Raw genomic sequence first — 12,142 nt, 5'->3', positions numbered from 1 at the left:
TTTTAATAAAAATGAAAATTAAATAGAAAAATTGAGATTTTGTTTGGCTGGTTTGTTTCCTGTTTGCCTTAGACTGGTCTATCCAAGCAACTCCAAACCACTTTTACTTACATGGTCCCTCTGCTGGGCCTATTGCATGACAAATTCTTGGACCAGGAATAGACAAGAGTTGACAAGACAAGGTATCTGTGGCAGCAGATGCCACTTGCAGATCATCCATTCCCTGGGAAAAAAAGAGATTAATTTGGTAGGGTAAACAGGTTTGCTGTTTCTCATCAGGTAAAGCTGCAAAGAAAAGGGAGTGAAAGCTTTTGGGAAGGTTTCATTCCCAAGTTTCTCTGAGAAACAGTAATATGGTTTCAGAGAAGCAAGAATAAACCAGCAACCTCTTTTGCCCACTCGTGGCCTCCTTTAGAAGGCTTTCTGTGAAGCTGTGAGTCCTCTTTTAAGCAGGAACTGTTCCCACTTTCATGCCACTTCCTGTCTGGAATAGCTGGGACACTGATCTTCTGCTAACCACAACTGATTCATTTTATACCAAAGGACTGATAGTACAAATCAATCTGTCTATTTCTTCTCACTTCTTCTCTTCATCCAAATGGATTGTAAGCCAGACTAAACAACTCCAGTCCCTGCCTTGTTGTGTGGGTAAGTAAAAGGTGGTTAAGCTTAAGTTTGCCAAGGTCAGGTTTGTGATGGGCCTTCCTTTGCCTGGATGTTGCTTAAAAACTTGTCAAGTGCCTCATTCTGCCTTCATGTCCCCAAGCTTGTGAGTCAAAGATTGTTCTTGAACTTGCTGGGAATGTTAGTGTTTCTCCTCACAGGGCTGTGAGGGGTTCAAACAACCTTCCCCTAAAGCTGCCGAGGTGAGCAGGGCAGAACAAATGTTTTGCTGGCAGTGCTCTGCCTTGCTCAGTTCCCAGGTTGTTCCTGCAGCAGAGAAAGCCCCTGGAGTCTGGTGTTTGTGAGGAACAGCAGCATTGAGCCTGGATTGCAGTGGTCAGGTGGCAACAGCTGCCCCAGCAGAAGGAGGGACAAAATTCTGGTTTCCCATTGCTGCTCAGGACAGAGAAATCTGCTGCTGCCTGGAGGACAGGGTCTTCTGGAAAGGAATGAGCCAACAGCCCGAGAGGAGCTAAAAAGACTCTGGTGGCCCTGGTCCAAGCACAAGCACAGCAGTCCCAGGAAAATAACACTGATGCAGCTGCCCCGTGGCAAAGAGTCTCTTTCCATCTTAACTCTGCCTTGTCCTAGGGACTGCATTGAGCACAGAACTTGCCCCTGGTGCAGAGTCACAAGAAATGAGGGCAACCAGGGTAGGCACTTGCAAGAGCTGTGGGAGCTTTGGCATTGGGGTGGTCCAATCCACTTCCACTCTCAGCAGAGCCACTCTGTGCCAGCAGAGGGACACAAAAGTGCTCAGCAGGTCCAACAAGTGTGCCAGTGGCTCTGGCCTTTCCTGCTTTGAGGAAGAGCAGGTGGAAGTTGTACTGTTTCACTTACCAGTAGAATTTCAAGAGCAGGAAGAAGTCCCAGCTTGGCCCAGCTTTGTAAAAATGCCTCTCCCTTCTGGTGAAACATGAGGGAAAAGGCACAGAAGTCCTTCAGAAAGTTCACCTGTTGCATAGGAAAAAGAATTTCCGGTGTCTTGAGTAAGACAAGTGTCTGAAAGGAGGAAAGGGTTACAGTTTCTGGCAGAGTTAGGGTCCTGGCTGGCCCTTCCTAGAGAGTGGTCTTCTTGTGGTGTCTCCTCCAAGCTTTGCCAACACCAACAAAGCAAAGCCATGGAAAGGAAAAACACAGAGAAAGAAGAAATCTGTCACTTGGCCTTGACCTCAGAAAGACAGTGATACAGAAATAAAGTTCTCTGGGATGCTGAAGCATTCTGGGAAGAAAGCAGAGCTTGAAGTCAAGCGTGTTGGCTCTGTGCTGGTCCTTGCTACTCAAGGAAATCCTGATTTACAACAAAGACATCAGAACTTACATTGCCAGAAATATTTCTTTAAGTGAGGACTTAAATGAAGATTGAGCTGCTCTGGCAAGGATTCCTGGGTTCCAGAAAGACCTCAAGGACTGCAGAAGGCCTCAAGAGCAGTCTCCCTTTCTCTGCTTCCTCTCTCTCCTTTCAAGCCTGTGAGCACTGACTCACCAGTTCCCATTGCTGGTGGGCACCTGTCGCTCCATCTGCTAACTGGGCCAGAACTTCTGACCAGAATTTCTGGTCCTTCTGTTAGGAACACCAAAAAGGAACACAACTGACATGGGCCCTCTGGAAAGGCAGAACTTCCATCTTGAGAGGATCCCCTGCTACCTCAAGCCCAGCTCTGCACCCCTCCATTCACTGTAGCCCAACAAAGGCCAATGCCAGAGCACACAGATCCCACAGGATCCTTCCTTCCCAGGGCATTGTTTCAGCAGTGCCTGTGTGCAGCAGAAGCAGAGGCAGAAGGCCAGAGCTATAGAGGAAGCGGAGCTCAGGGGAGGCTCCCAAAAATGCAGCTCCCAAGAGGCAGCTGAGACACAGTTTGTCCCATGAGGCACCTGCCCTATTCCTCCTGCCCCAAGAACATCCCACAAAGATCCCTTTCCCTCTTGCGCACTGCAACCCTGCAAAGCATCTTTTCAAGACCTCCAGGCAAGGGGGGGCAGATGAACAGGTTCCCAGCTGGCTGCAGCCATGGCCTGGATGCCCTTCCTCACACTCAAACCAGCTCCCCCATGCAGATGCTCTGCTCTGCACTTCTGCCCCAGCCTTGACTTGGTACAGTCACAGCCTCTCCTTCCAAGGAACACTTCAGTACCTCTAGGACAAGAGCTCCCTTCTGGCCACGACTTTCCGTTCCCTCGTTGCTTAAGCCTTCAGAGGGGCAAGAAAACCACTCTGAACATCATCAGCATCATCACCATCATCATCATCTCTCAAGGCTTTGGAAGCTTTCTGCCCTCTCTGTCTCTGCATTTCTTGTCACTCCTTCCCGTGGGAAGCAGCGCTGGCAGTGTTCTCCCTGAGCCTGCTCCTTGGCATCTGAGGTTCAGAATGAATTCCACAGACATTGCCCCTGGCCTTGAGAGGGAATCCCAAAAGCGGCTTGTTCCCCAGCTTCCCCCACAAACCAGCTCCAAAGCAGTCTGTTGCTTGGCCATCAAAGAGAACTTGAGACTCTTGACAGCCCATTCAGGAATCTCTACATCCTTCCCTGAGCTCTTCCCTTTCTAAATTACAGAATCCAAGGGAGGAGAAAGAAGGGGGATCATTCCCATCCTGTGCTCATGCAAGCATGTCTGAGGAACAGTGATCCCTTGGCAACCTCAGCTCCAGGTCCCAAGCCATTGAGAGCATGTCAGAAGGCACTTACCTCCCACACATGGAAGATCTCCTCTTTATTGCAGCTGATGAATGAGGTGAGGCTGGACAGAGAACCCTCTCCCAGCCCAGTTGCCTTGGCCAAGATGACGACCTGAATATACTGTGCCAGTGTGCCTGGTGGAAATTTTGCTGAAGCTCAGGGTCTTGGATGGGAAGAAGCTCCTTCGGCTTGGTTGTTTTCTGAAGGAGCTGCTGCTTCCATTTGGGCTGTGCCAGAGAAGGGCCATACTTGAGGCATCTGACCACATCCATGAGACACTCCTGGGACAGCATCACCTCCAGCAGAGCTGCTTGGTTGAGCCACAGAATTCCTTGCACAATGGCTAACAAATGCTGCAAGGCCCATCTGAGCTGTAACTCCTCACAGATTTGGAAAAGCTTTAAGAGTTTGGGAATGTGGCCTTCCTTCTTCAAGGCCAGTGCCAGCTTTTCTCTATGGCTGACTGAGGAGAGAGCAGAGGCGACCAGTTCAGCAACCTCTACCAGTCTGTGGGTCTTGCAGGGAGGAAGGTTGATCCCAGGGCCAATTGCAGCCATTTCTTCCTGCTGTTCCTCTGGTGGCTGCAGAAGATGTGGGGTGAACTTCCAGTGAAGGTCATGCCTGCCAAAAGGCAGCAAGAGGGAAGTGACAGGGAAGCACGAGGAAAGGCCACGCTGCACTTGCCTCCTGTTGACTCTGCCCCTGGAGCTGCCTCAGCTTCCTCTGGCTCTGCAGCAGGAGGCTTCCATTGCTCTCCTCCTTGACAACCTGGCCTCAGGCTGCCAGAGCACCTACATGTCACCGACATGTTTTATGAAAAATCCTTTACTTAGGATTTTTCCCCTCCTGAGAGCTGAGAGGCCTCAGGAACAAACTGTAAACAATTCTTATCTGCTGCTGTGGAATGCAACGGGGAGGTCTGTGATTGGCCCCGTCGGACTGTTTCCAATTAAGAGCCTATCACAGAACACCTGTCCGGCTGGTCTCGGTCTGAGAAGACTTCTTGTTTGGACATTCCTTTTCTATTCTTAGCATAGCATGGTAGTGAAATCCTTCTCTCTATTATTTTAGTATAGTTTTTATATATTATATATCATATAATAATAAATCAAGCCTTCTGATACATGGAGTCAACCTTGTCGTCTCTTCCCTCATCATGGGACCCCTGTGAATGGGGTAACACCTACACTCTGCTGTGTCCCCAGTAACCAGTTGGCGGGACTTGAGGAGAGAACTTGCAGAACTGAGGGGACACATCCCAGCAGCCTCCCAGTACCCACCAGGAGAGGGCTGCAGAGGGACATTTCCTGACGGCCTTCAGGGACAGGTCAGGGGGAATTGCCTGAAGCTGAGGGAAGGCAGGTTTCAGTGAGGTCTTGGGAAGAAATTCTTGCCTTGAAGTGTGGCTGGGGACTGGGCCAGGTTGCCCAGAGAGGTTACGGACTCACCAGTCCTGGAAGTGTGCAGTGGGTTGACCCTGGTTGGACACCAGGTACCTACCAGGGCAGCTCTGTCCCTGCCCTCTGCACCTGGACAGGGCAGAGAAAATAGAACCAAGGGTCCCTGGGTTGACATAAGGACAGGGAGAGATCCTTCCCCCTTCAGCATCACAGGCAAAACTGCCTCAGTTTTTGGATATTGATTGAATTAATTACTCCCAGCATTAGGGCAGGAGCATGAGAAACCAAACAAATCTCACAGTCATTTTCCCCCCAGCCCTACCTCCTTCCCAAAGTCTCCCTGATCCCCCCTCCAGAGGCACAGGGAGATGGGAATTGGGTTCTGGTCGGTTCATCCCATATTGTTGCTGCTGCTGCTGCTGCTGGTAGAGGAGACAGAGTCCTTGCCCTGCTCCAGCATGGGGTCCCTGCCATGGGAGACTGTTCTCCAGGAACTCCTCCAACTGGAGTCCATCCCACGGGAAACAACTCCCCACAACCTGCTGCCACATGGGTCACTCTTCCTCAGGGTCGGTCCTTCAGGCCCTCCTGCTCCAGCCTGGGTCCCTCACGGGCTCCCAAGGCCTTGCAGCAAACCTGCTTCAGCATGCAGGGCTCCTCCCTGCATGGCTCCTTGGGGCCCTGCCAGGACCTTGCTCAGCAGGGGCTTCCCAGGGGCTCAAAGCCTCTCTCAAGCATCCCCCTGCTCCAGCATGCAGGGCTCCTGCAGGGGCTGCAGGAAGATGTCTGCCCCCTGTGCCCTCCATGGGCTGCAGGGCACAGCTGCCTTTGCATGGGCCACGCCATGGGCAGCAGGGAAATCTGAACCTGGCGGAGTTTGTCCCAAACTTCTGCACAGCTGCTTTCTCTGGAAAACTCTGTGCTAAATGCCATCAGTCGGGGATTCACAAGGCAGGGCTTGGCCCTAAGTAAGCCCCCTGCTCACAGTCTGCTATTGCCCATGCACCAGTACCCCTGAGTCCTTCCTCTCAGGGAGCACCACTGGGTTTGTTTGAGGTCTAAACAGTATTTTTGATGCCTTGATTGGTTTTGGTCACTTCTTTGGGCACCTCTGGCCCCATCTCACTGCCCCAGGACACTCTTTGGCTGGACCTTCAGTATGAGCATTCCTGAGTGTTAAAAGTGACCAGATAATATTGGCTTTCACATTTATGTATTAGCTTTTGCATGTTGTTATTGATCATAAGTATTTAGATAGGGTAGAAATTATAACTTTTTTATCTGCTTGTTAATATAATGCAATGTAATGTAATGTAATGTAATGTGATGTAATGTAATATAATATAATCCATCAGCTTATGTACTGTATTGCTCATAGAAATAGAAGTGTAATTAATATGATATCTAATGTATCACTTATAGAAACAGTAGTGTCATGAACGTATTGTACTATAGACCTTAGCCAACATAAGATGTGAAAAAGCTTTTGTGTAACTAAGAACAGTGCAAGGCCATCTACTGACTGACTGTCCAAGTGATAAGATAACAGTGACACAAGACAGAGCACTGGAGGAGACTGGGGAAGAGCTCCTTAACTCCTCTTATCAGAAAAGTGTGAAACAACGGGGATGAAATCACAGGAAGGAATAGAATTTATTGATTTGATCTGAGGATGTCATACAGATAAGTCAGGATGGGAAACCTAAACACAAAGAGCTCCTGCAGCATCAAAAGCTCTTGGGAATATTTAAATAATGTACAAGCTAATGAATGTGTATGCAACCCCAGCAAGTAACTGTATATAGAGAGCATGATTTTAAGTTTTTTGGTGTGCTCTTTGGCCATTTGTCGAAAGCACACCAGCACTGGAAACATTGACCTTTTTTATCCTAATATTAAACTTTTAAAAATTCTAAAGAGTGAACTCTGTTTTTCGCACCAAGCGCCCCCTGGGGCAGAGCCCTGCCAGCTTCAGCTGCACCGTGTGTCTGCACAGCAGATCTTGCTGTGCCAAGCAAACCCTTTAGTCCTTCGGGAGATGAACCTGCTGAGGGTGAAACTGGCTGGCAGAATCGGGTCTGGCTGGGGGAGCTGAGCCATGCAGAGCAGAGGATGCCACCCTTCGTTATTGATTGCACTTGAGCTAGAGGTGACTACTGGAGATATTTCTCCTCAGAGACACCTTCGGCTCGCAGGCAGTTACTATTAAGCACTTGGAATAGGCCCATGCAAAGCAGAACTCAGTTTACCTCTAGTGGAAAAGGTCCAGTGCGATGGTGAAGAGAAAGAGAGCGGGTTCTGCCGGAGGGTTAAATCCAGAGTTTATTCCAAGGTATTACAGTTCCGAATCTCAGTACTGTTCCAACAGACCCCGACCGCATGGCTTTAATGCCTTTTAATCTCACAGGAATGTGGGAGGGAGAGGATAGGTGAGCCACCAACCAGGTGGGAGGGGGAGGGTCTCAGGGGACAATGACACCTGGACAGGCCAATGATTCCAGGCCTGAAGAGCATCTTTTGAACTTCTGCCAATCACACGATACCCTTGCTGGAATGTGGAACTTGACAGACACAGTAACCAGGAATAGGGCAGGGGACAGGCAAAGAGGAAGTAGTCACAGCTGAGGGACAGGATTTAGCTTTGCACCACAACACTTCCTAATGCCACATCCTGCTGTGCCACAACTTGAGCTGGCCTGGGAGCCGTGGCTGTGCCTGCCGTGCCCCAGGGAATGGTGGGATCACAGGCCCTTGCTGCTGGAAAAGCTCCCCGAGACTGTTGAGTCCAACCATTCCTCCAGAGCTGCCACACTCAGCACTACCCCATGTCCCCGAGTGCTACACCCACACCTGCACATGAAAAGGGATGTTCTGTTAGTGTGGGGAGAGATACTTGACCCTCTGTCCTGGATTGCCAAGCAAATTGCATTCTATTTGCCATCTGTTTGGCAGTTGTCTTCTGTTCAGCAGGCAGTATTCCTTATCTCTTCCACACCCACTCCTTCCTCTGGGGAGACATCTGCTGATAAGAGGCTATTGAATGTCCCTGCATGGCTGACAAGAACTAACAGCATCCCACTGGGAGATGTGAGCCCAGGGGGAGGAGCCAAGCATTCCTACCCGGATATAATCTGGAGATTCTGGAACACCAGCACAGCTTCTCCACTGGATTTCCCAGAGGAACAGCAGCTGCCTCTTCTTCCCCTGGATCTTCAGAGGAAGACTGCACCTTTCTCCAGGATCCCTGCTCCAGCAGAACCACCCCTGGCACTGCAGGAGGGCTGCAGCCACAATTCCAATGGGACTGCTGCCAACACCCTGACACACAGGGTGTCAGGTTGTGTTCTGACTCTGTCAGTGTTGTTTTGGTTTCCTGCGTTTATTTTATCTTTTTATTTTCTTCCCTAATAAAGAACTGTTTTTCCTACTCCCACAATTTTTGCCTGAGAGCCTCTTAATTTAAAATTTATAGCAATTTGGGGGGAAGGGGGTTTACATTTTCCATTTCAGGGGAGGCTCCTGCCTTCCTTAGCAGACACCTGGCTTTCAAAACCAAGATACCCTTGGTGTTTAATTTGTCTCAGTGTCCCAGGAGAGCTAAGCCCTTGTGCCCGAGCAGTCTGTCAGCATCCTGTCAGGGGGAGCCTCCCCTGGCCATCCAGTGGATCCTGGTGGTGCCACTGACCTACTCAAGCATAAAAGAGAAGCCTCAGCAACTCTTCCCATTTTCTGACTCTTCAAGGGCCCTTCCTCTTTACTGAGTATGTTCCCTGCTGCTGGCAATGGACGGTGCTGGGGATGGACTCACCCTCAGAGTTCATAAAATAACCCCCTTTATTGAAATAAAACTGTGAGGTTATAGTTCAAGAATTGTCCATGATAACTGTCAGTAATAGGATTTGTCAGTGATAGGATCTGACTGCATAAAGGTGTTCAAAGCAATCTGCAGACAAGCTCTAATCCCCAATTAAAGTATTCAATGCACACAGAGTGTGGCTCTTACCCAACAGGTCCTGAAGGGGAAAAAGGCAGGTTCATCCCATTGACTGAGCCCAGCGGTAACCATGGAGTCTTCCCTCACTTTCCCCTCATTCTCAACTTATTTGTATCAGTTTCTTTCTGTTTAGGTGAAACTTGAGTGCAGGCCTTTATGTGTAAAATTCTTTTGCTTTGCTTTTAAAGATAAGAGTCACAAAGACCACCCAGTGAGCGGTGGTCATACTTTTGGAAGGGGGGGGTTACTTTTAGGATGGAGGGGTGTGTTAATGATACAATTAGACTTTAATGAACCACGTTTATCACAGGAGAGCATTTTCACCCCAGCTGTTGGCTTGGAAGCAAAACATTTCCTCCTCCCTGCTGTGGCTGGCAGGTGCTGAGCAGTTTCTCAGCTGCAAAGCACGATCAAATTTTTTCTAATATCCAACCTGAACCTTCCCTGGGAAACTTGATATCACTTCCTCTTGTCCTGTCCCTTATTCCCTGGAAGAATAGACGGACCGTCCCCTGGCTAAAAGTCCCTGAACAGAAAATCCTGCTCTCCTGCATCCCTGGGCTCTGCTGGGTGCTGTTGGGGAGATGGGAAGGCTGCAGACAGTGAGAGGCAGAGGGACAGCCCCCGGCAGCCCCAGATTACAGAGCCAAAGAGGCACAACTCTGCTACCAGAGATGGTATTTCCAGCAGTAGAACTGGGGGATACAGGGAACCTTTCTGAAGCTTACATGCAGCTTTTAATCCACTTGCTCTGCCTCCCCTGGAGAAAAGAAATAGGAGTAGGAGAACTCTGAAACCTGGCAGCCCCTGCCTTGCTCCTGTGGGATGGAGGCTAGAGGAGGAAGGTCTGCCCAAATCTGCCGTAGGTTGGCATCTGCAGCACCATCTCCTGCAGCCTGCCTTAGACACAGCCTCTGATGCTCGTTCCCAGATGCTGCAGTGACATCAGCTCTGGGATGTCTCTAATGCTCTACAAGGCATTGGGAATCCCTGGGGGAGATCCATGACCACCAGGAGCAGCTATAGGCGTTGATGTTTTGGTTGACAGCTGCTTAACATGAGTAGTCAGTGTGCCCAAGTGGGCAAGGAGGCCAGTGGCATCCTGGCTTATACCAGCCATGGTGCTGCCAGCAGGAGCAGTGCCCATCCCTCTGTGCTGGCACTGCTGAGACACCTCGGGTCCTGGGGGCAGTTTGGGGGCCCTTGTGGCAAGAGAGACATTGAGGGGCTGGAGCGTGTCCAGGGAAGTGAACTGAGCTGAGGAAGGGGCTGGAGCACCAGGAGTGACTGGGGGAGCTGGGGGGGCTCAGCCTGGGGAAAAGGAGGCTCAGGGGGAACCTTCTCATTTTCTACAACTCCCTGACAGGCGGTTGGAACCAGGTGGATATCTGGCTCTTCTCCCAAGTGGGAGGCAACAGGACAAGAGGAAGCGGCTTCCAGTTGTGACAGGAATTTCTTAGCCCAGAGTTCACAGCAAAATTCCTGTGGGATCTGGTGCCAAAGTTTTTCAGGTCCAAAGGAAGCAGCTCCCTGTTGCCCTCCCAGTCCTCCTCCCTTCCTGCCAGTTTCAGTTGCACAATCCCAGCAGCTCCAGCAACCTGGGCTCCCCAGCTCCGGCCAGCAGAATGCCTGCCCCCAGCGAGCGGTGGTGCCTCGGGAGGGGAGTGGGAGGAAGGGTCCCTGAGCCCCAGAGAGCAGCCATCAGGCTCCTCGTGTCAGCTGCCTGCTCTTCAGTTCCCTCTTCCATTTGTCAAGGAGAAAAAGGCCAGCCCAAGTCAGAGAAATTCAATGGGAGCCTTTGCCAAGGGCATCCTGGCCTCCCTTGGCAATCCTGGCCATGGCCACTGCCATCAGGAGCACTGGAGCATCCAGCCTCTCTCCAGCCTCACCTGCTGCAAGGGCTGACAGATCCTCCTGGAGCACAGATGCCCCAGGGGCTCCCAGGGCAGCAGCTCATGGTGGGAAGCCATTAAGCCACCAGCAAAATTGTTCCATTCTCCTGGCTTCCCCTCCAGGAGCTTCCTGTGCAGCTGCTCCTGGAAGTAGAAGCCTTTTGCTGACCTCTAGGTCCAGGGAACAGAACACTGATGGGTGGAATCTTCTTGGAATCTTCCAGGGCACTAAAAATGCCTAAGAAAGGGAAGATCCTTTCCCTGTCTGGTGCCACCTGGTTCCTGACCCTGTGTGGGCTTTGCTGGGATCAGGGAGGGTGTCCCACTCCTGTCCCTGCCCTCCTCCACAGGCACATGGGGAGTGCCAGTTTTGGGGTGGGACAGATTCAGGACACTGTTTCCCAAGGGGATGGAGAAAATGGAGAATGGGAGTTTGTACCCCAGCAAGCTGCAGATCCAGCATGGATGAGCACATGAGGAGACAGCCAAACTCCAGCTGGGATGTGGGGTCCTGCCAGGGCTCTGAGCATGGACCAGACGGAGCATTCAGGGTGGAGTCAGGCTGCAGGGCCTACACATGGACCACCCTCAGCCTTTCAGAGTGTAAACAGCATCCCCTGGAGCCTTGGAATTGTTTGTCACAAGGTCCTGGGCCTTCCTGGGCTCCTGTACTGCCCTGGCATAGAAACATGCAGGAAAAGGGAAAAGCAGATTTGCAGCCCTGCAGCCATACTTTCTGTAGGCTGCTCTGGGAATGTTTGGGCTCAGAGGGACATGTCTGAGGGTAGAGGGTGTGTGGGACATCAAGGAAGGGCAGCAGTGTCTCTGCTCCTGCACTGCTTTGGCCTCTTCACTTCTCAGAGCTCTCCCTTCACAGGGAGCCAGGCTCCCACCTATCGTCCAGCTGTGCTGGGAGTGCTTTCCCAACACCTCTGCAGCCTTTCCTGTGCAGTTTGGGGCTGTGCATATTTCTCCACCCAGAGAAATATCTGTCTGCACCCAGAGCAGCATTGTTGTGGTGGGTTCCCATGGGAGCCATTTCCACAGAGCCTCTCCTCATTCCCTGCTCTGCAATTTGCTATGAGAGACTCATAATCTCTGCCTGGGCTGGGTTGGAAGGGACCTCAAAGCCTGTCTTGTCCCACCTCTCCTGCCAGGGACATCTTCCACTGTCCCAGGTTACTCCAAGCCCCATCCAACCAGGCCTTTGACACTTCCAGGGATGGGGCAGCCACAGCTGCTCTGAGCACCCTGTGCCAGGGCCTCACCATCCATATTATACAGCAATTCTTGCTGAAGTCTCATAAACTCCTTTTTATCTGTGGAAAAGCTGCAGTAAGGCCTTCCTGGAGAATCCTCTTCTCCAGGGGAACATCCCCAGCTCTCCCAGGAGGTTCCAGGCCTCAGAGCAGCTCCGTGGCCTCCTCTGGGCTCGCTCCAGCAGCTCCAGGTCCTTCCTGTGCTGGAAGCCCAGGGCTGGGGCAGCTCTGCAGGTGGCACAGGAGCAGA

General features: G+C 51.2%; 1 protein-coding gene across 1 annotated transcript; it reads right to left on the bottom strand.

Annotated features, from left to right (window-relative positions):
• Positions 1–3,341: 3,341 nt before the first annotated feature.
• LOC127060777 (serine/threonine-protein phosphatase 4 regulatory subunit 3-like) lies at positions 3,342–3,986 on the bottom strand. The gene is given in 2 exon segments (XM_050984948.1): positions 3,342–3,475; positions 3,478–3,986. Coding segments are annotated over 2 exon segments (561 nt in total). The 5' UTR covers positions 3,905–3,986.
• Positions 3,987–12,142: the final 8,156 nt, after the last annotated feature.

The sequence above is a fragment of the Serinus canaria genome, chromosome 26 (genome assembly GCF_022539315.1).
Source record: "Serinus canaria isolate serCan28SL12 chromosome 26, serCan2020, whole genome shotgun sequence".
In the NCBI taxonomy this organism is placed as follows: domain Eukaryota; kingdom Metazoa; phylum Chordata; class Aves; order Passeriformes; family Fringillidae; genus Serinus; species Serinus canaria.
Note: the sequence above shows the minus strand (reverse complement) of the source record. Positions and strands in the feature narration are given on the sequence as shown.